A 23,990-nucleotide genomic window follows, 5' to 3' on the forward strand; every position below is an offset into this window, starting at 1 on the left:
TTTGGGCACAAGTGAATCAATTAACAGCTTTAGTTTTACTTCATGCTACCTTGTTCTGTTTTTACCAAAAAAAAACAGAGTGGGTTTCTGTAGGTGGGGAATTGATTAAAATATACGACTACGTGCTACACTGGTACAAGAGTTGCTCAGTGCCGGCTGATGGTGAAGCTACCTGCAACCTTAAACTACAATCATCACGAGATTGATGTAAACAATATACTTATATAGCCAATAAGAATCCGCTTTATTAACCACATACAAATTCAGAAGTGCCTACAGAATGAATACAGACATTGAATTTAAGAAGTATGATGGTCTTGTTCGCTGGGACAGTTCTGCAGAGCTTTCTCGCCAGCAAAGCTCCAGCGTGCCAGGGCACGCTGATGGGGTAAGCTGGTGAGCACGGGTGGATTCAGAGCTGAAATGAGTTCGTCTGCTAATGGTGGTGTGGGCCACGGAGGAAGATAAAAGCTAGTTTAAGAATTTAGAAGTTTTAAATAAATAAGAATCGCTGCCTTGGTTACAAAGAATACCAGTTTGCTGTAACAGGGGCAATGCCAGATGAATGAATGGTCAGAGACAAACTGAGAAGCACACAACCATAAGTACAATCGGTACAAGCTCATCTTTCCTGCCCGAAGACAGAACCGGTTAAAACCACAGCATTCCCGGCAGATGCTCGTCTAACCTGCGCTTGAGAAATTCCACAGATGGAGACGCTGCAGCTTCCCCAGGCAATTTATTCCTGGGCTTAGCCATCCTTACACTTAGAAAGTTTTTCCTAATGTCCAGACTAATCTCTGCTGCAATTTAAGCTCATTATGCCTCGTCCCAGTCCCAGTGGACATGGAGAACAGTTTATTCCCTTCCACTTTGCAGGTAATCACAGGAGACTCTGAAGACCTATTACATCCCCCGTGTCGCTATCATGCGTTAGCAAATCCAAACCTTTTCATGGTATAGGAAAATGTAGGATATAGCCAGAGTGCCGTACATGTAGTCTTATGTGAAATAAGACATATTTCACAGGAAGTGCCTTTAGCATATTAGTTATAAGAATATGTGGGCGAGTCCTGTATTTGACTTTTCGTTTCTAAATTCTACATATCCAAACGTATTACAAAGTATCACTTAAATACTATTTTGAACAAAGGAACCTGACACACTTCAAAGCAAACGCCACATTGCTGCAGGACTAGAAGTTGTATCAGTTGCATATTGACTAAAAAATTACTAGCCTTGTGGTTATGATTATACTAAACAACATAAAAGCAGCTAATGGTGTAATCACCAGAACAGATGTCTGCTAGTCAAAAGAAATAGGTTCTGCTCCAGACCACTAATACCAATCACTGATGGTGGACGTGTCATCTAGGCCAATGTTTGCAAGAGCATCCAATAGTAGAAACACCCAGCTTTTGGGCATCTATCCTAACAGATGCACCAGCTGATTTACTCCTGAACTGAGCAACTACATGACTCCAACTACAGAAAATCCTTAATTTTCAAGGCAGTAAAAAACTACTAGATGCTTAGAAAAGTGTGAGATATTTAAGGAAGATGGAGCTAGCAATACCTACACAGTTTTGGAAAGGTCATTCTCAACGGCATCACTAAGTCTCCGCATTCAGAGCTCAGAGTTCAGCTTTGAACTCAGAGCAGGGACTGGTTTTGCTTGGGAAAACACCCATCTAAAGGATACATTTTTTTTAATATATAATTGCAGCAGCAGCACAAAACATACATCTGAGATGCGGCAGAGCTCCAGCCCTATGTGGAGTAACCATACACTGATTATCTTGAAGTACTGGCCAACAGAAAAAAAAAAAAGTACACTTACCAGCGTGCTTTTGTAACATTCAGGGCACAGATGCCACTTGGCTTCTAATACCACAGTGTTATGAGGCTCTTGTGAGAGACAACCCATATTTTTTTGCTGCAAGAAGTCAATGGTGATTGATGACTCTATTAGAATGACGGCTATGACTCCATGTTTTCTGTATGGCCCTCAACACCGTGCAAAAAGCAATGACTTAAGGAGCTTTTTTAGATCTCAATTCCTCTGATCAAGAGTCAGTATATCCTCTTTGTTCAGCTGCTTGTTATATAGGTCAGAAAAGGCTTGTTTCATGATTCCTCCAGCTTATGAACCTCTGCCTTGACCTGCATTTCTAGAAAAGAGCTAATAAAAGGAAGATTAATCTTGTAAAAGAAATACCTGTATTCCAACTGCAGATATTCGTACCTAACACATAGACAAAGCTGTAGCCCTGACCAATGTTTCTCTTCTCTGTTATGCCCAGCTGCCTCACCATTTTCTACAGGGTCTTGGTTGTTTCAAGCATTTACATAAAAACACCGACACACCACAAGGAATTTTCCTACCATTTTCAAGTAAGTCCATTTCTTCTTACATATCTTGGGCTACCTTCATCCACTGAAGCAGGCAGATCTCAGTACATCAAACATTAACAGTTTTTTTTTTTCCTATGATATTTACCAACGAAAAGTTGCACAGATGGCATCGTTTCCAGGCTATGTTATGTGTCTACTTTGTTAACCGAAGTATTTGGAATGCCCCAGGTTCTTAGTTTTCTCCTATGTTCTCTAGCTCTTATCTCACTTTGTTCTACACAGTTCTACCCCTGTAACTCTCCACTCTATTCTTTCTTCATTTCACACGTTCCATTCTCCACACCATCACTAAGCCACCTTTTCATCAATTCCAGCCTATTTCTGCCTCCACACTTTATTTATTTGGACCCATCCTCACTTCAAGTCTCTTTTCTCCACAAGCAAAGTCACTGTTGTGCTACCAGGTAACAGGAAAATAATTTCTTTTGTGGGCTCCAGCTTGTATTTTGTAATATTATACTCTCAGCTGAGAAGAGACAGCAACAACAAATATTGTGTATGTTTGCTCTGCAAATTGTATTTAAACCTGCACACCCATACACATTGTGGTCTGGGACCCTAGAATGCTTGAGTGTTCTTAACTGTAGGTTGGGACAGCAGATTCTGTGTTATCCCCCAAACTAGGGATCTGGCTTACTATTTCTTTGCTAGTCATTCTCACAGAAACCTTTGGTTCCCATGGTTAGGCCCCAGACCCTATGTATCAACTCATTCCTCAAAAAAAAACAACCAAACAAAATCCAACCGAAACACCATGAGGTCATCACTCCCTAAGTTAACATAAAAAATTCAACCTTTGCCCAACAAGGGAGTCATGTATCCGCAATGGAGAAAAGGCAAGTAAAATGTGAAGAAACAGGGATGGTGCACATCTGAGAACAGAGGCTGAATGCTACTCCAGTGAAGGCATTATTCATATTTAATTCAGGGAGACCTTTATTTTTTTTTTCTAATCCACCAAATATGGTTCATATTACCAAAGAATCCATATCTAGCTCATGACAAACTATAAAATATTCCACATCCAACTCATTTACTACGTCTACCTGGTAGCAGCTCAAGTTTGTTCACTTTCTGCACACACAGAGCCCAGCTTCCTCTCCATCACCACCTTCTTTGGAACGATCTGTCACTGCTTCTGTTGTCAGCAAGTTTGTTTTCTTAACAGTAATAAAGTACTCCCACTGGCTATGCAGGCACTGATAACTCAGAACAGAAGTCAGGAGTAAAGCATGAATCCAGTCACCCCTCCAAAATACCCACACCTTAATCATCTTTGATAAACCTCACCAGAGTTTTGTTCCTCACTATTCACTACAAAGTAAATACTTAAGCCCTTCCAAACACCCGACACAAGCTACTGTTAAGAGAGCAGTCTGACTGTTCTGCAAACAGAGTTGGATGAGATGGCTTTTCTTGGTGGTAGTAATCAGAAAGCATTTATCTTTATTTCCACAAGCCAGTCAGGAATGCGCAACATTGACTATATCCTTTTTAGCAGAAGATGGATTTGCAGGTTTGATCAGATCTACACTCCCGATTAGAAAAAACAAAACACACAGTGCCTAAGTTGTTTCTCTAATACTATGTTCCTAAGAAATTTTTAATTTGTCCAAGTTCAAGCATCTTCTCACACCCACACCCCGCTCCAAAATCCTGATACAAAATCTGATACATATCAGACTGATAAAAAAAAAATCCTGATACATATCAGACTTCTTACCAACTGGCAGTAGGGCAAACAAGACATTCAGAGAAACAGCATATTTTCATGGATTTTGTGGCCAGAATGACATTTCCACTCTGGGGAAACTCCTCTTTTCTACCTTTCCACTTTTACTCCATAAACCCTGGGCTACCAGGTCAGATCTACAGGCTTGGAACAGACCACTTAGCTATAGGATGAAACTCTACATTTGCTCCCGTCTACGCTCAATTCTTCCCAGGCACCATTAATTTTAGGCTTTTATGCAGTATGTGGAGAAAAAAAAAAAAGTAGCACATGTTCAAGTTCTTTCCTCCAGCAACAGTTAATTGCTCTCCAGTAACGACCAAGTCATTGAGATAAATAAGCCCACCTGATACAACTCTAGGCTTTCCCAGACCTGTGAAAACATTGCCTGGAGAGCCAACACCCCCAAGTAATGAAAGAAGTCCCAGTTCCTCTCATTGGAAAAAGACGAAAGGTTCAGAAATTTTTCATCAGGAAGATCGAGAACTCAAGAATTCTTGCAACTTAAAGGTTTGGTCTTAATATTTGTTTCACAAACAGTAAAAGGTTATTACACAGAGTATTTGTTTTCAAGAAAACTACAGATATTTATTGAACAATTGAGACCACTGGAAGTTTTCATAATTAGATACTACAAAACGTGTGAATTTTTATAAAAGTATACGCAAAGTTGCCTACAGGACTGAACTAAACTAATTTACCTACAGACAACACAAACAAAACAGTTTCACTACCCTTATAAGCAGACAGATTAAGACATACTACAATATACAAACAAATATTTCTTCCTTAAAAACAACATTAGTACAAAGATTTTTCTTCTCACTTCTATTGGCTTAGTTTAGTCTTGCTAGGAGCAGGTGGGCACCTCTCGTAGAGAAGTATCAACAGAAGTCTAAGTGGACCTCTAAGTAGACCTGGAATAAACAAACTGCATTTCAGCAAGCAATATTTAGAGTAATCATAAGCAGGTAGAACATTCAACAGTCTGTAAAAGCAGATATGTGTAGAAAGACCACCATCATTTGTATCAAGATACAATATATAACAACTTAGTGGTCAAAAAGCTGATCTTGCCACGTTTTCTATATGTAATATGGCACCACCTTGATGCATTTAAGAATGCATCGTGCAGAAATGCTGTGATCCAAATTAATATGCAAAAGACCACTATGAAACAACTATTAGTCTTCTGTCCTAAGTAACTTATTTTTAGAATAAACCAGAGATGACTCACACTACTGTAACATTAATATATGCATCATTCTTAGTGCCCTAAGGTTGGCACAAGCAACTTGTAAATGTCAGAAAAGCATATAAACCTTGTTAATGTTTTCAGAAATTCATTTAAAGATAGAAACAGGTCCAAAAAGATGCCTGTCTAAATGCATTGCAATTACGTTACAATTATTTTCCAAATACACAGATATGCTCTGTCTTTTCTCAGCTCATTACTGACTCAAACAATTTGCCCTTCTGGGATCAATTGTTTGCTAATAAATAATTGTTTACAGTCACAAAATGATATTAAGGAGTATTCTTATTAGTTTTCCTTCTACAGCCTAATAAGATTCAAAACTAGCTGATTCCCAAGAGTCTAACCTTAACCTTGCTGTGTTTAACAGCCCAGGAAATGATGAACCATCTGTTTCAGAAAATAATGGAGGGCCAAGAGGAAATATTGTTTAATTGTAGATTAACCTCCTCATACGGCAGAATGAAGCATCTACAGAATTAGCAACCCTAACTAGCAATGAACAAAAATAACTGAAAGCAGCTTACTGTTACAAAACTCATAGCAGCAAGTATTCTTTTATCACCTTTTTTTTTTTCACCCTCCCAAACGTATGTCACAAGCACAAACTGATTTTAAAAATAATTATGAATTATCATCTTTTTTTTTTTTAATTGAGAAAGCCCCAGAAATAGTGAAATAGCTCTGGTTTTATTTTCCATGGGTATCAAAATTTTCTTAAAACAAACAACTCCAAGTGAGAAATGGTATATTAATTCTTCTGTAACTTCTACCTCACATCTCCACAGCAATAAAATGGCTGCTCCGAAGCAAAACACAAGTCACTTAAGGAAGGGAGGGAAGGTCTTGAGGTTTTAAACCTCAAGAACTTTGATCACTTGTGTGTCTATTTACGTAGCCACTTAGATACTAAATAATGGAGACAACCAGATAAACTGTAACAGTTTGAGTAATAGAAGTAAAAAAAAAAAAAAAAAAAAACAGAAAATAGCAATGACAAACCACAGGAATTTGAAAACAAAAACAACTGCTCCTGTGCTAGCATAATGAAGAGTAGTGCAAGTCTGCACTGTGATGGCAATTTTTCTACGTAACATTCATGCCAAAGCTTAACAGAAATCTTTTACCTCCATCAATCAGTTTGCCCCATTTTGACAGCAACAATGATAGAAAAGTGTGTTATCAGAGGGCTGCAGCAAACTCCAATACACGGGAACCGAGAAAGCTTTTCCTTGGTTTTATACAACCTTCCTAGAACAGTATCTAGATTTACTTCTGGCTGTGACAGCTGGGTGCATACTCAGTGTGTAAAGATTTCATTAATTCTAAGTTTTAAATATCCCAACACAGTAACATTTACTTAAATAAATCATTCTTGAATTCTTCGCTTAATTCTTGAAGCAATGAGCTAGCAATAACTCCACAGCTTCATATAATAGCACCTATTCAAAAAGGATAAGAGTTTGACATTCTTCTCCTACTAAACAACTGGGCACAATTTTATCCATCAGACGTCTATCAACCTACGGATATTGAAAGCTTGGGCGAACAAGATAAAATCAAAACCAACCCTACTGTCAAGCTGCACTATCTACTGGCATCAATAATGCTATTCATGAATTTAGGAAAATTAATAAATCTTGGGATGAATGCTCAGAAAAGCTCAAATACAGGTGAAGCATACTCACTTAGGTTTTGTTTCTGCATCTGTCACTTGGCGAATATAGATACCATCTTCAGGATGTTCAATGTCATCCATCTCATACATATATGAAGAAGCTATTGCAAGGGTAGTTCCATCATTGCTGAAGGCAAGTGATGCTATGCTTGTGGGATACCGATGGAACTGACACAGCCGCTTTTTATTAAACGGATCCCAAATATTTACGAATCCATCAGAACCTCCTGAAAATTAATTTTTAAAAAACTGTTTGTAAATTATAATTGGGAAAACAGCAAGAAAAAAAAGGAAGAGAGAAAACTACCTAGAATTACTTTGTCAGTAAAAACACAGGGTTATGCAGAGTTGTATAATTCAGTGAAGAGCATAATGAGTATTTCCCAAAATCCCTGTTACAGCAATTAACTCTCATTGCATCAAATAATTTAAAAACTCTGCTCATTGCAAGAAATACAATTTAAATGCTTAAAAAGTAAAGGCATATGAAGTAAAGGCTGACCTGTTTAAATCCCAACTAAAGGAATTGATGCAAGTGTTATAAAAAATTTAGTATCTACTCTACCTGTAGCAAACGTGTTGTGGACATTATGGAAAGAAATAGCATTAACTGGATAAATCTGCTCAATGTTATTTTCTTTCAAACGGTGACATTTGAATGCATATTTCTTCTTCTGGATTTCTGGACTTGGATCCAAATATTCCACCGCAACACGGCCTTCGATAGAACTTAAAACATAACCCTACCAAAAAAATTTGAAGATACACATTTTCAAAGTTTACAACTAGAAAAGATGTTGCAATACAATTTACCTTATACCCCTCTAATTCAAATAAATGAAAAGTAAACAGTCTTAAACTGTGTACAAACAGAAATTGTTACCACTGACCCATGGCATCATCAACAAAATCTGCTTCTACAAAAGCAGTAATGCAGAAAAAAAGCTTTCTGAGAGATTCTCATTCCATTATAGTTCTAAGCTGACAGTGAGGCTTTTAATTACCCCCTGCAGATCCAAACACAAGTTGATTTGGGGAAAAAAAATTAAAATTTGAGAACCCCTTGTATTTGCCCATCTATCCCCCAGGGCCTAAATATCCCAAATATTAGAGACACTCACGGGACTATTTAGTTTCAGAACTACATTAAAATTAGTTCAGAGCATTATACTAGCAACTAAACACTCAAGTTGAAATAGTATTTTCAGTGAAACTTGATTATAAGTGGTGTCCACTTATCCAGTTAATTACAGTCCTGACTTAGAGCAACCTGAGATGCTTATTATAACTTCCAAGTTAAGCCCATAATAGACCTTTTCAGAAGTAGGATTGTAATGATATCTAGCTATAGCAAGGTTCTTTAAAATCCATAATACAATACAATCTGGAAGATCAGCTTGTTTTTCTATAACTAGAACTGAAAATGGACAAAGCATTCATGCCAGTTCAAGAAAAAGTAACTAGGTCTTGCAATTCCTGTACTATCACTACTTACACGGGAAAACTCCCAAATTAGTTTGTCAGAAAAAGCTAATCTTCTTGCTTTACTTCAGAAAGTGTATCTGCGGTATTTCTCTATGTTAACCCACACAGAACGGCTGTATGATCATCGAAATTGTACAATTCCCCCCTAGATAACTGATCGTGGGTTCTTGAGTGCATGACACAGACTCAGAGCTAAAAAAAGAAAATATAAAGTTACATTCATATAGTTTTAATCCTGCCCCTGTTCACAGCCTGTTGAAGAACCTCAGGCTACAATGCATAAAGACTGCTGAGTGACTGCCAAGTCTGTCTTCCTCTCTTCTACTGCAACTTTGGGGAATCAGTGTTTGTTTTGTTATTTAACCACACGTCATTGTGATGCATTAAATAGGTTATTTTTTAAAAGACAAAACACAAGGAAAAAAAATGAAAACATAATATGCCGGTAAGTCAGTGGCAAACATTCCTAAGCTACACTATTAAACCAGTTAACCTGGAACAAGGAGCCTCAACACCATCCCCCCCCCCCCCGCCTTCCCAGCGTTTGATTATGAAACTTTGAAGACCAGAAATTTTTTTAAATGAGAGAAATACGCAGAAAACTTGAAAAATAGACTACCATTTTTCCTAAAAAATATTCAGCAGGAATGCAATTACTGACATGAGTCCCATACCTGTTTATTTGGAAACGCTCTGATACAGCGAGTCTGGTATTTCAGACTTGATTCTCTTCGCTGCTGAACATAACCCATGTTCCGTAAATCCCACACCAGCACTCTCCGACCTGCCGTCCCCACAATTAGTCTATCTCCAGACACAGAAAGCGTGTAGACCTTTAAAAAAAAAAAAAGACAATATTTAACACTTGTCAGCCTGGATATCAGTTGTTCACCGTACAAAATAAAGTGTCAGCAATATACAATAACCTCTGTAACTATAAAGTCTGTAGCTACAGTCTTTAGCTTGCTTCAATTTATAACTCAAATTTGGGATAAAGAGCAGTAGTGTGCAGCTGGTTAGTGATAAGACACTGATGTAGCATTTCAAAAGCTCACCCTGAATTCTGTACCCTAGCACACCCGGAAAAATCAAGCCCAACACAGCATCATACTACATATAACTAATTTAGCAAATTAAAAAATAAAAAAATTTAATATGCATATGCACTTGAGCAATGCTAAATTTCAAGCACATTTGTTCAGTTACCAGTCTCCAGATCTCAGTGATAACTAAATAAATCTTCCACACAAAAGATTTCTTTTGCTAGTATTACCCATCTTCTAAATGCTACATGTGTACAGAAGTATTTGTGTGATTCAAAAGAGAAATCAGTATTATTACTCAAAAATTATTTCAAGTATTAAATTCATTAGATATTTCAAGTCAAGAGCAAAACAGATACAAAGTAACAGGGGGAAAAGGAGGGGTGTAGACACTGGAAATCATCTTTGTTTGGTATGCACAGCTTGCATTCCCCACTATCAAGTCATAAACCTGCAGTTTAGTCCTACAGTACCACTTCACAGATTTTCTTTTCATTTTTTCTCCATCCGGTAATCATGTGTTTTTCTTTTTAAACAGAATACTTCAAGTTGAGCTTCATGTTAATAACGAGAAATAAATTGCCAAGGAATCATTAAAAAAAAAAAACAACAGTACTTCGTATGCTTTAATAAAACTAAGTGAAATTGAAGGAAGCAATGCACTTGACATCATTAAAAAAAAGACTACGGCTTGGAATTTCAACTCTACTCCAAAAAATGGCTCAGGGGTTCTAATTTTTGTTTATCAAATTTCTCATTAAAATACTTAGCATATAAATCATTGTGTTTCCAACTATTACTTGGGATGCAGTTAATCTGGAAACGTGTTTAAAATAAGAACAAGAAAAAAGGCTCAGTCAAAAACTCTGTACTACCAAATGAATTACAAGTTGTTGATACGCAAGCAAGATGGAATCCAGCTACCTATAGCTGTCCTGTCACTGAGCTGCTAACAAGAGCACACTGTAAGAATGAGCTTTTTCAGAAGTGATCTAATGCAGCTAAATACATAGGAAACAGATCTTGTACATACCTCAGATCAAGAACCAAAAGTGCAAGAGATCTGGTATGCTGCCAGAAGGATTCAATTTACTTTTGGCATGTGCTTGTAAAGTTTCACTCAAGCACCTAGTTTCACTTTCTGGTTCTCTGATAAAGCCCAATAAATCTATTTGGTTCTGGTAAAATTGCACTGAAATATCGGATACAACAACTTTTCTCTTCATTTGCTATAAGCATTTCTGTAGAAATTGCGTTTTCAAAAAGTTAATTTCTAATAAAAAAACTAAGCAGACAGACGGGGGGGTATACGTGTGCATATATACATACATATATAAAAAAAACTTTCTTTAACCAATCCACATCCCTTCAGCGTGCATTCTTGCTCTAAAATGGGATTATTGAACTTTCCTCTTAAGACTGAGGTCTTAAGATGGGAAATGTCTGAAGTGTTCACACAGGAGTTGCCTAAAATTTCTGATGATCCCAACTGCCAAAACCCACCTACATATAAAAAGGTCAAGAAAACTTGGAGTCAACAGTAGTTACATACTTTAAGATTACAGTTTTTTAAATCTCCCTTCATTATTGATGTAAAAATTGATCCAAAAATATTAATATTATATAAAATGTGTTTGTATACATGCAAGGAGACAAAGGCATAAAGAACATTAAATATCTTAAATCTTCTTTACAAACTGATGTCACACCTGTATAGCAAGTATTCTTTCTACACCACACAATCATAAATCAAATGAAACCATTGTCATGCAGTTGAGTAGGTGTACACATTTATCAAAGGCAGTATTAAAAAAAATGACATAATGAACCTTGCTGAACCAATAAGCAGCTTGATTCACTGGGGCTGTCCAGTATGTGATACTCTGTCAGCAATTTATCACAGTTCTTTACATGCTACATACAACTATAAATCAAAACTAGAAATAATGCAATTACTTTATTCTGAACAAAGGTCTTGCCAGAAGTAGATTCAGCTGTGTTGTAACAAAAGTAATAGCTATTTAGATGCAACAGGGAATGTAATGATGGCTCATAATTATGACTTGACAGTACAATGCGATAGAGCTAAATGAAATTTAAAAAAGGTATAGGCAAGAAAAATATTCATATGTAAAATTATCCAGCAACTCAGCCTGTTTTTAGAAGTCTATGAAAAAAAAAAACCCAGAAATTACTGTTCTATAATTCTTTCAATGACACCATTGTAAACAGTATGAAGATCAACACACCACATAACCATTAGAAAAAGCTTAAGACACTACATTTTACCTCATTTCTCTTCGTCTCTCATTAACACAGGATTTTAGTATTAGGAGAATGTCTGAATTTATTAGGCATTAGTCCAATGACAGGTAAATTACAATACAAGCAATTCTGTTCAATCTTTTAACACAAGTGAAAAAAAAACCAAAATATTATTTCAGGCAACGTAAAGGGCCTCCTACTATATCTCTATGCACATTTCAAAAGTGATAGGATCCGATACATCTAAAAACCTTTGCATTTAACGAAATCGATAGTGCATGTTACAATTAAGCCAAGGATTATTAATGACCGCATCAATTTCACATGCTGGTTTTGTTAGGTTTTCCTTCCTCAAATTTGTTTTAAATTACAAGAACTTGGTCCACCCCAAGTGCTAAAAATTAAGTTATACTCTCCTATTGATGAAAACTCAATGCCTTAACCTAAAATCGCAATATATTCTGAATATCAATGTTTAAAAATGCAACATTTTCACACTTTAGAAACCATTAAATATAACTTTTTGAATTCAATTAAGTTTAAGACAGTGTCCTGTACGGCAATGTTTAACCAGTCACTGAACGTATCACCTAGAATACGGCACCCAGTACATACCTTTTCAGGTTGAGAGAAGGTTCCTGCATTACACGGAGTTCTGGGATCCCACAGCTTCACTGTTTGATCCCAGCTTCCAGTCACCATGACATTCACTTCTGGACAATACTCAACACACCTGATAGGAGCATCATGAGCACCAACAAGGTTTTCTGTAAGAAAATACAGTATATTGTAACTTTATTGGCTCTGCAAACAGTCAAAATGTGTCGAATAAAGAATTAAGAAAAGGACACACTACTGCAGTACAAACACTATTTTCTGACATTCCCACAGGTATACTGATATGCTAGCAGTCCCTTTAGTGATAGTTCAGCCTTCAGAAGCATAACTTTTGCAAAGATCAGAAACGTTAAATTTAAACTTATGTCTCCTGAGATTACGAAAGGAAGATAAGAATTTTAGGCAGCCACATTCAGTAGTATAAAGAAGTGCTCAGTATCAAATGGTATCATCACCTGTGACGCAGATGCTAATACAGAAAGCAACTTAAGCTCGTATATATTGATATTATGATAAAAGAAAGGAATTAATATTACATATTAATAAAAATATTCAGTTAACACAAACACTCCTAGAAAGTCATCTATAACAGAATTACTTGACTTCTTTCATAACATTACTACACACACAAGTTTGTCAAGCCCTGGCTGTTGGCTGGTTCTGGTGACGTTTGTCTCAGGCTGAGATTTGCTTTTCTCTTTAACACACATACAAACACACAAAAAAGTTCAACAAACTAGCTCCCTATTTTGCACCAATGAGGCACTGGAGCTGTTACTTTCGAGCAATGTTTGTTAGAAAAAAACATAGTATAAGACCATGATGTTTGACAAAGCAAAAGCTTTATATACATTCTGCCATACATGCGAAAGATCCTTCTAAGTATGTCTAAACCACAAACTTTTGAAAAATAACATGCTCATTTTTAGTTCATCTTGGCTAATTACCCCTAACTGAGACACAGTAGCCTATGGCAGAGCAGGATTATCCTCAGAAATCCAATTCAAGACATCCTACAACAAGTATCTACCAAACTTCCTGGCAAACAGCCAAACACTTCCATGCTTTTGGGTAGTGCTCATTAGGGCCACTAGTTATTCTGCTAGATAAAGGCACATGTGATGTGAACCTTATATCGACAGTGTGACAAGTATATAGCTATTTCCTTTCCCTCCATTCCATTTTCCTTCCATTTCCATTTATTTTTTAAATAAAAAAGAAATATATCAATAAATATTCATCACCAGAAAAGTTTAAACCTCAGTTTAGCGGCAACAGATTCGGCCCTTCTGTTAAAGGTGTTATAGCACAATATTCAATTACACAGTGAGGAATACTGCCTTGTTCAGTGCCTCGGTGATAAGAAAGGGCTGCATAGCATAGGAGACTGCTGAACACTGACAACTTAAATCAATAGAGGCTACTACTTAAAGCAAATATCCCCCATCTAAAAAACTTGAAACTCACTCATGCAAGTATATAAATCTGAAGCTTAGGCCAGTTGTTGAGACCACTTGCAGAATTCAATCTGCTTACCTTGGTCCGTGTTTAGATCGTGCATTTTCAATTGTTGGTCTAACCCTCCACTCCAGGCATGGGTAGGATCCTATAAAGTAAAAAAATTTCAACTTATGACATGCCTTAAGTTTCCCTGGCTGCTATACATTTAAATTCCTAGGCTCGTAACACAGGACTTCCTTTCAACAGTTTTGGGAAGATGGGAATGAATTAAGACACAAGGGCTAAGAACCAGCCCAGATCTAAACAGGCAGATGACAAAAGCTTTACAAAATGCTTAAGTAAAGCACTTTAAGCTATACAGATTTTTTTTATTATTATTTAAAAGTAAAACTAAAAAGAAACAAAAGCAGTTAGAGGCTATATCAAACAATTTCTATTTCTATAACAGCAAAACACATAATGCTTGTTTTTAAACAACCACTAACCTAACCTATTTCCACCTAATCAAAGCATATCCCTTCGGAAACTAGAAACCTTTTGAGAACCCGTGTGTTGATCCACAGCACGATATTAGCCATGTGATAAAATGTTCGGTGAAAAAGGCACAAGTAGGATTAAAAATTTAAACTGATCCTTAAAACATTCAGTAACACATCACTACCAGGTCACTGGAGGACATGCCAGAATACAATGCAAAAAAAGATTATGTTAACTGAAACCTTCTATTTAAAAAAAAACAACACACCAACAACCACCACACAAAACAAGAAAGTGGCACCAAAAACTTAAACCATTCATATTTAAAAATCCAGTGTATTAAAAATACAGAAATCAAGTATCCAGTAAACGGCTCACTTAGAACAATGTCAAGTTTCAAAAAAAAACCCAAAACCAAAATAGTATGAGACAGTTAAAAAGAAAACACTAGGAGACTACAGGTGTTTATCATGAATAACGATTTCTGGCTATATACCACCAGTATAACTCTTTGCAAGAAACACACAAACAATTTACCATAGCATTGCAGAAACAGCAAAAGGCAGCTCAAATTACTTTTGCCTACCACTTCTACCAGAAGTAAGTTACCTGAGTGCCTGCAGCCTTCACAGGAAATGTCTATATTTAGAACTAGAATGACGTTCATTAAAAGAAGAATAATTGGCAGAAGTAAGCTATTTTTTTTAACCTACATTTCGGGTAGGATTTCACTATCCCTTTAATTTCAGGAACTGACAATTTCTTATGTACCTCCTTGGGCACTATATGTCTATAAAATAATAATAAAAAAAAAAAACACCTCACACACTTACATAAAAAGCACAGTCGAGAACAGCTCCTGAATGTTGATATTTGAGTCTCATGGTGTTGGCAGGAACATCATAGAGCCGGACAGTTGTGTCCCAGGATGAAACAAGCAGAAATTGAGATGTATTTGGACTAAACTTTACTGATGAAATACCATCATCTGGAGTTTGATTTAGTTTGAACTCGTTTGATCCCGTCATCTGAAGAAAAGACAATAAAGCACAGACAATTTTAGTAATAAGAAGAACATAAGCCAAGCAAGTTAGCTAACTGATCCATCTTAAACATAACTTGTAGTAAACTTTTCTGGTCTACTTCCTTTTACACAGAAGTTCAGAACACTCAGATTTCTGACAAACTCTCTAAATTTCAAGATGCTAAACCTTGTCCAAAACCTCAATAAATTCTTCCCCCTATAGAGAGCTTTTAAATGTAAATATCAAATATAACATGGAATAAACAGTATCAAAAGTATTTTTATTATTATGATGATCATCTATAAGCTTATATATCATTACTTACAAATGGTTGGGGTTTTTTTTCCCCCATGCTACTATGTATGTGGCTGTATTTTTAAAAGTAAATATTTATAAATTACTGTGAGCATCAAGAAGTTACTTTAAAAAACACATGCAGGCAGAAAGGAATCCGATTTGAAAACTCCAACAAAAATAATTGATTTGTTCCTGATTTGGTATGACTGTCATATACTTCCAAGAATTGCAATTGGATTATCTTTTAAATAGTTTCAGGCTCTCACAACTTTCCAATCCTTAAGCTTCCATAAGTGCTATAAAATATGTCCAATTGTAAGATATTTTATTTTTTTTCAGTGACAGATCAGTGACCCTGAAGGTAACGGTAGCACTCACTTCATAGGACTAGTTAGTCATATACACAAAAATTCAAAGAAAGAGAGCAGAGGCTTTGAGCAGCAAATTTCAGCTGGGAATAAATACAGCGCAGACATTACAAACACTCTGAAAGAAGCGGCTGTTTGTTATACAGACACCAAAAAAACTGCCAAAACTTTTGTGAAGGCTTCAAAAAGCCTTAACAGCACATTTCCCTTATGCTAAAAGGGCAGAGAAGTAAATTAGCTCAGATTTTCCATAACGCTATCATTCCTGAATTTGTATGTACAACTGCAGAGGTAAGATTAGACCTCTGAGAATAAATCAAGAGAGAATGAGCAGATGAACTGGGACAAGGTTCAAATTTAGAGCACAATTATTCTAGTTCAGCACTTGTCAGTAACTGAACAATCATCAAGTTGTATAATGTGAGCACTACACATTCTTACACTGGACAGATTTCCTAAGTGGAAGCTTTGGTAGGTGTTCTGTAAGACACCCTTAAAAAACTATCCACTATGTAAACACAAAGTGGTATTTCTGCTATTTAAACACAAAGTGGAAAAAAAAAAAAAAAAAAAAAAAGAACCTTTTAAGAATTGGAAATAAGAACTTCTTAACCCCTTTTTTCACCTCTGCTTTGGGAATACTTGGCAAAAGACAGATACGCTTGAGAATTTGCTGCACATATTTATATATGAATACTACAGGGAATACAGCAGCACCTTCATCACACTTTAAATGGTGAAATGTACCTCGGCGTTTCAGATAGATGCACAAAGACAAAATCTAAAGGAATTCAGAACAGCTACGAGAATTAGACTGGATGCGCTCATTGCCTACTTGAGGCAGAAAACTCAAGCAACAAACATGAGGATTTGAGGCATCCGGTACAACAGTTACAAACCAGACGAAAAGCAATCAACAAGCAGCACTCCAGGAAGCAAAGTTAGTTACGTCAGAAACCTGGAAGGATCTCCCAAAGTTATTTTTAATCCAGGAAAAATTATAAAATATGTAAGAGGTAGGGTATATTTAAATTCTGACATGTTACCAAAAAAAAAAAAAAAAAACAAACACAAAGACCTCTGCACATTTTCACAAATGCAACTGCTTCCCAACCGGGATTGCCAAACAACAGTAACTGTCACGCCCACCCCAAACAACGAAGTCGCGGTAAAATTTTCAAGCACCGCAAGAGATAACACATAAAGAAGATGCTATAGGGAAGATGCACTCTGCTGAAACTGCCATGCTGACTTAACTGCAGGGCGCACCTTTGGAATTCCATCATTCCCAAACAGCTCGTTTTTACCGAACAGATAAGAAGTCAGTGCTTTTATAGCGCCTCTTAACGTAGCACGCTCTATCATCCAGCCTAGCCACTTTGGAACACAGCGGACCGCTTTGCTGGAAGCATTAGGACCACCAGCCCGTACTTTCACTAAGAAGACATTAAAAGTACCGTTTTCATGTTGGAGGAGTTCTTCTCGCCGCTCCACGCAACGCCACGGAAAAGCTTTTTTCCCGCCTCAGCAGCAGCGGCTGATGGGAACACCGAGGCGCCACAGGCCCGCTCGCTCTCGCAGTCCGGTCCCGGAGAAGCCCGTCGGGATGCGGGAGATGCTGCGAGCGGGAAAGGAAGAAAGTGAGAGAAAGGCCCGAGAAATTAGAGTAGCAGCGGAGAGGGTCCGCACCCGCCGGGGAAACGGACGCCCCGGGAGAGGCCGCGGCTGCAGGCGCGGCTGAGAGGAGGCCGTCCCTAGGCCGAGGCGCCCGCTCCGCCTCAGCGCGACACCGCCACACAAACCCAGCCGTACCACGTAAGCCTCCGCAATCCCCCCGAGGCCGGGCACCGGGGCCCGGGCGCCGGAGCCGGGGCTTGTCCCCGACCACGGCGCCCGGGCCCCGGTGCGCGACCCCCGGCCTCACCTCAGCGCTCCGGCCTGCCGACAACCGCCACTACCGCCACCGCGCAGGCGCACTCCCACTCGCCCCACCCAGCCGCGCCACGCCGCCACGCCATTGGCCAGTTCGAAAGAGCGGAACTGTGCGTGCCGCCGAGGGGCATGCTGGGACTTGTAGTCCGCCGGGGCGGTGAGGCGGCGGCGGGGCTGAGAGGGGACCGACGGTCCCGTTATCATCAGCGGCTGCTAACGAGAAGGCGGCGGTGGCCCCAGGCAGGCCCCAGGCAGGCCGGTGCTGCGGGCGTAGGTTCAGCCACCGCTGGGTTGTAATAACGTTAACGGGCAAACCCGAAATACCAATTATTCCCTCCCAAAAAAGAGCCCGAAAGGCGGACCGACGGCACGGGCATCCGCTACCCGCCGGGCAAGTGCAGCACGGGGCTGCAAATCGGGGTCTACGGCTGAAAACACCGGCTGTGAACAGCCGGTCTCGTTCCCACGCATCGAAAACCATTTATCCCTTCGGCTCTTTTATTTCTCACTTTTTCCCCTTTTTTTTTTTTCCTTTTTTTTTTTTTTCGTTACCCTGTTATCGCTGCTGCAAACATCCCCCGCGCTCGGTACCGGCGGGACCCGCCGAGCCGGTAGCCGCCGTTTAAATACCACTTTGCTGCGGGATTTGTTTGTTTTGTTTTGTTTTGTTTTTTTTTTTCTTGAGAACGATTGACTCCGTCCTGCGTGGGAAGGCGGCCGTGGGTGCCCCGGGGCGGGGAGAGGCGCCGGGGTCCCTCACCGGGAGCTGCCAGCCCCGTTAGTCCGGGGTTTTTAAGTCACCGCGGCTTTTAGCAAAATACTCCTCAAAGCAGTGAAAAAACCGTCCCCGTTTCCAAAACCGGGCCCGGGAAAGGACAGACCCGCCTGGGATTCCCTGCAGAAACGAGATAACGAGCAAAAGGCGAGGAAAGCAAAAAATAAACCCTCGGAGTAACACGTCGTTTTCGCTCTCCCGTGAGTCGGTCCCGCCGTGCCCGGGACCCGGCTGCACCCCCCGGTCCCGGGGGAACCCCCTCCCCCCGGGCAGGGCCGCTCGGCGGGAGCACGCGATGGAGCTGGCAAATTTACAAACGAGGCTTAAAACGTTTTATTTTTCTTTTTGTTTTTCTTTCTTTCTTTAAAAATATTTACAGATCTGAAATAACGCTTTTTTAATTAATTTTTTTTTTTCAAGTGGCAGGATAGCGGGAGGGGAGGGAGGGAGGAAGGGGGGGTGCCCTCCCCCCCCGCCCCCGGCTCCCCGGGCTCTCCGTTTGCCCGTCCCTCCCATCAGTTTCATTCCTCTGTCCCCGCCGCGGAGGCGGATCGAGACCCCACACGAAGCCCCCGGCCCCGGTCCCGGTCCCGGTCCCGGTCCCGGCCCCGGCCCCGACGGGGCGGCCGCACGGAGGTGGGACGGGGGCGGTGGGGCGACGAGGCGGCTCAGTAGTCGATCTTGTTGTAGAGGTTGTAGAGCGGTAAGGCCGAGAGATTGCTGCCGGGGTAGTAGAGAGGGGCGGGGAAGGCGATGGAGCGGGGCACCGGCACCCGGAGGAGGGAATTGTCTCTGAACACCAGCGGCATCCCCACCAGAGTCTGCGCCGAGGCGTGGGCCATGTTGGCCGCCTCCAGCTCGGCCGAGAGCTGCCGTTTCCACTTGTTCCTCCGGTTCTGGAACCAGGTCTTCACCTGGGTCTCGGTGAGCTGCAGGCTGGAGGCCAGGCAGGCCCGCTCCGAGCTGCTCAGGTAGCGCTTCATGTCGAAGGTGGACTCCAGCTGATAGACCTGACTGCGGCTGAACACCGTGCGCGTCTTCTTCTTGGCACCACCGGCCTGCCGGTCCCCGCCGTCGCGCTGCCGGTCCCCGCAGGAGGGCGAGGAGGGTGCCAGCGGCTTCTCCTTCTCCTCCTTACAGTCCTGCTGGGGGGGCGAAAGGAAAGGCCCCCGGGGCTCCCCGCCGCCCGCCGCCGCCGCTCCGCTCCCCTTGGCGCTGCCTGCAAGAGAGCGACAGCGCGGAGGTCGCACGGCGGCCGGTACCGGCAACCCCCGACGGCCGAGTCCCCTCCCCACACGCCCCGGCTGGGGGAAGCCCAGGGCAGGCACCCGCCGCTTCCGCTCCCGCTGGGAAACACCACCAACGCCGGGAGAAGCCATTCCCTTCTGGGCTGTCCCTGTCTCTCCATCGCACGGATGGATGGAGGGATGGATGGAGGAGTGGATGGATGGATGGATGGATGGATGGATGGATGGATGGATGGATGGAGAGGTGGATGGATGGAGGGATGGATGGATGGATGGATGGAGAGATGGATGGACAGACGGACGGACAGGTGGCTGTACATGCCTCCGTGAAGGCAGCTGAGTACCAGGCTAGGGGTGTTTTCCTATCCGATACGAGCAGATCCTATCCGGCAGATTTTACTTTATAGCATTGCATTTCACAGACCATTTAATCAGAATTAATGCGAATAAATAAACATCCTTCTTCCCCCTTGCCCCAGCGCTGTAAATAAGCAGAATCTGAGAAAACGAGCGTTATCCATCGCATCGCGCCCCTTCGGGGGAATCAACCCCGGGTGGGATGGGAAGGGGGGGGAGGGAAGCCACCCTATTTTTGACAGAGTTCCTTCCTCCCCGATTCAGCCACGCACGGCGCAAATTCGTTCTGCCCCGAAAGCAGGGAGGGTGCGGACATGATTCCCCCCCCCTCCCCGCCTCGGTGGGGGCCGGGCCGGGCCCCGTCCGCCCCGTCCCGTCCCGTCCCGGTACTCACCGAGACAGGTGAAGCTGAGGGGTTGGTGCTTGTGGCACGTCTCGGCGGGGCCCTGAGCCTCGGGGCAGAAGCAGCCGCGATGCTTCCAGCTCTCCTCCGGCTCCTCGTCCTCCGAGGAAAGGGAGAGGGTCCGGGAGCGGGGGGGCCAGGCGACCGCCCTGCCGCCGCCTTCCCGGGGGGGTTCGGCGCTGCCGCTGCCCAGGATGGACTGGATGGTGAAACTGGAGATGGGAGCAGCCGCCGGACAGCACTTGCTGGGGTCTTCTTTGCTGCTCATCCTGGGTTCATAAGAAAGCAGAGGAGGGAAGCTCTCGCTTTAGAGGGGCTCGGGGGGCCGGGGGGTGCGGGAGGAGGAGGAGGGGGGTGTGGGGGGGAGCCGGGAGCCTGCGGTGAGCCGGCGGGGGGTTTGTTTTTGGGGGGGGTGTTTTCGGCGTGCCGCTGCCGGCTCTCCCCGCGCCTGCCCAGGCGGACTGCATGCTCCTTCCCCCGCGTCCCTATTGATCTGCGGGCGGCGGGCGGCGGGGCTTCATTTGCATGGAGGTGGCCTCCGCCGCGCCAATCACGGCGGCGGCGGCCACGGAAAGTTTGGAAACCCGAAGGGTCCGGGGGGTAGGGGGTGTGTGGGGGGGGACACCACCACCACCCCCCCTTCGGGGTCCTCACCGCGGCCCCCGGGGCTCTAGGGGCTACTCTGACCCCGCGCCCCCGGGGGAGGGATGCTGAGCTCCCGCCATGCCTCCTCGCCCTCCACCTCGAATGGGTGACGGACGTGGGCTGAATGTCTTATGCCGGCCGGGAAGGGGCGGGGGGGTGTTGGGATAAACATCTTGTGCATATCCGGGGATCTTTACCCTTCTGCTTAATGGAAGAGGGGAAAAAAAAAAAAAGTAAAAAACTGTTACAGTGTGCTGCCAGCTCGGCAGCACCGGGAAAACCTTCGAGAAATCGGGGTTTTGCGCTGCGCTGCAGCCGATAAACGAATGTGTCATGAAATGCCTCCTGTGTCTCCTTCCCGGGGTCTGCAAGGCCGGGGGGAGCAGGGAGGGAGGGGATGTCCTCCTGCATTTCCAAATAAACTTTGTCAGGAGTATGGGGCTCTTCCCCTCGGGGCGGAGGGGGGAATAAATCACAGCAATCGCAGCTCTCCCCCCGCCACTCTTTCCCTTGGAAGGGAAAATCCGCGGGCGGCACGCCTGCCCCCAAGGGAACGGGGGGCGAAGGCCCGACGGCAGGGACCCCACCGGGGTCCCCCACCTTCCCCGGGAGCGCACCGAGCCGCGGCTGGGCCCGAGAGACCCCCCAGCCCCGCGTCTGCGGGGACCTGGAGCCCCCCTTTCCCCGGGCCTGCCCCGGAGATGCCGAGCTCCGACGGCTGCCCGGGGCGGTGTACCCCCTCCCTCGGCCCCCCTCCCTGCTGGGGCCACCCGTGTCCGTGTCCGTGGGCTGCCCCCGAGCCCGCAGCCGGCACCGTCGGCCACCCCTGGAAATCTCGTTGATTAACGAAGATGGGGCGAGTTTTGAGGCTGGTTGGGCCAGTGCCCCCCCCTCCCCCCACCCCCCCCGATCCCGTGGGTCAGCTCCGGGAAAACAACACCGGGGGGCTGCTGCAGCTCCCGGAGACGGCGGGAGAGGCATCCCACGGAGAGATGCGAGTGGCAAGAGCCGCTCCAGCTCGGAAATCCCGGTGTTTTTGGTCGCATTCGTGTTCGGGTGCAATACCCTTGGCCTTGGCAGGGGCCCTGGCTCCGGGATTTTAACCCCGGGTTGCCCGAGCCGCCTGGGGCGGGGGTCCCCGCCGGCGGAGGAGGCCCGGTTCCGGCTGTTGATGGCCTCGTCCCCCCGCCGGTGCGGTCGTTCCCTCTCTCCAAAACATACCTCCCCCCTCCCCCGCCAAAAAAAAAAAAAAAAGAAAATCAAATCGGGGAAAGCAAAGAATGAGATGGAAATATACAAATCAATAGAGACAAATGTCAAGACGTTTTAAAATGACATTTTCATTAACTCCGAGTCACCATATTATGTCTGGTATATTGAATAAAGTACTTATAATATAATTAGGTATAGCGAGATGACGACTGTTACCCAGACCAGCGGCATAATCTTTAACTACTTAACTACTTGATAGACTCATTAATGGACTAATTGATTAGGAAAAGTGTTCCAGCTCCTCCTCTCCCTGCGAGGGGCAGGTGCTGTCCTGTTTTACCACATTAACCTTTTCAGTGCTTTTCAACAGGGTCGCGACACATTACAAATGGTCAGCTTTAATCATGATGTCAGCTCATTAACCCGGAAAGACCCCGCACTGAAATACAATTTAAGAAATCGTCCTTCATCCCGCTCTGCCACCCCGGCTGGTCCCCGCACCCAGACCCCAGCACCCTTCCCGCGGGCAGAGAGTGGGGCAAGAGGGCTCCGGGCAAAAGCCGTCGAGGAGACCAGCCCAGCCTGGGGTGGTCCCCTCGATGGCTTTTGCCCCGGAGGCTGCCAGTCCTTGGCTTCTTCGTGAGGACGGGTCCGGAGCAAGGAGGGAGAGTGACCGGGGAACAACCCCTCTCCCCCGGCAGCCCCCCGACGTGGCACCGCGGTAGCACCACTGGCCTCCAGCTGCCACCCACCCCACCGCTCCTTTCCTTCCAAGCCCACCAGTAGACCGATGTGCCCTTGGCAGGGTCCTCCCTTCCCCACGGAGGCTGTCCTGCCTGTGGGAGCAGCCCGAAGGGGGGTGAATTATCCCAAACCGGGCCGGGGAGATGGATGCTACCCGGGCCGGGATGCACAAGCGCCGCGGGCAGCCTTCAGCTCTGCCCGAATAGAGCGAGAAAACGGCCGGATTTCCCAGAAATGAGTATTTCAGGCGAAACTTGGGAAAGGGCTCGGGAGGGAGGGAAGCCGAGGCAGTCTCCGCGGGATGCTCGCCGTCGCGGTCGGGAGGGGAGGACCGGCGGACCGGCCCCGGCGCCGCTCCCGCGGCGGGGAAGCAGCCCAGCCACGCGCTCATTACCATCTGATTAAATATTCATCAGGGTAGGGGTTGACGGCCGCGTTAAGGGTTTTGCGTGGGGGCAACCCGCGGCTGGCCGCCCCCCCGCCCCCCCAACCCCACCCCCGCAGCCCGTCCCGTCGGGGCACAGATGATCAAACGCGGCGGCAAAGATAAACTTTG

At 43.8% G+C, this 23,990-nt stretch overlaps 2 protein-coding genes across 4 annotated transcripts; both read right to left on the reverse strand.

Annotated features, from left to right (window-relative positions):
• Window positions 1-4,596: 4,596 nt before the first annotated feature.
• Window positions 4,597-18,073, reverse strand: BUB3 (BUB3 mitotic checkpoint protein; the record flags this gene model as incomplete). 3 transcript variants are annotated; one of them, XM_082486606.1, is made up of 9 exons in its annotated part: window positions 18,044-18,073; window positions 17,577-17,737; window positions 15,263-15,457; window positions 14,028-14,097; window positions 12,489-12,640; window positions 9,240-9,398; window positions 7,646-7,823; window positions 7,091-7,307; window positions 4,597-5,064 (listed from the first exon to the last, which is right to left on the reverse strand). In XM_082486606.1, exons 2-9 carry the CDS (start codon window positions 17,583-17,585, stop codon window positions 5,055-5,057), a joined length of 990 nt encoding a protein of 329 aa, XP_082342732.1. In that variant the 5' UTR covers window positions 17,586-17,737; window positions 18,044-18,073. The 3 variants fall into 3 exon arrangements, with proteins under 3 accessions (XP_082342732.1, XP_082342731.1, XP_082342733.1); XM_082486605.1 differs by lacking the exon at window positions 18,044-18,073 and having other exon boundaries at window positions 17,577-17,948; XM_082486607.1 differs by lacking the exons at window positions 4,597-5,064; window positions 18,044-18,073 and having other exon boundaries at window positions 7,087-7,307; window positions 17,577-17,948.
• A 1,421-nt stretch (window positions 18,074-19,494) lies between these two features.
• HMX2 (H6 family homeobox 2) lies at window positions 19,495-21,101 on the reverse strand (the record flags this gene model as incomplete). The annotated part of the gene is made up of 2 exons (XM_082486662.1): window positions 19,495-20,045; window positions 20,825-21,101. The coding sequence occupies 2 exons, from the start codon at window positions 21,099-21,101 to the stop codon at window positions 19,495-19,497; spliced, it is 828 nt and encodes a 275-aa protein (XP_082342788.1).
• Between the last annotated feature and the right edge of the window lie 2,889 nt (window positions 21,102-23,990).

The sequence above is a fragment of the Vanellus vanellus genome (genome assembly GCF_965231255.1).
Source record: "Vanellus vanellus genome assembly, chromosome: 7".
In the NCBI taxonomy this organism is placed as follows: domain Eukaryota; kingdom Metazoa; phylum Chordata; class Aves; order Charadriiformes; family Charadriidae; genus Vanellus; species Vanellus vanellus.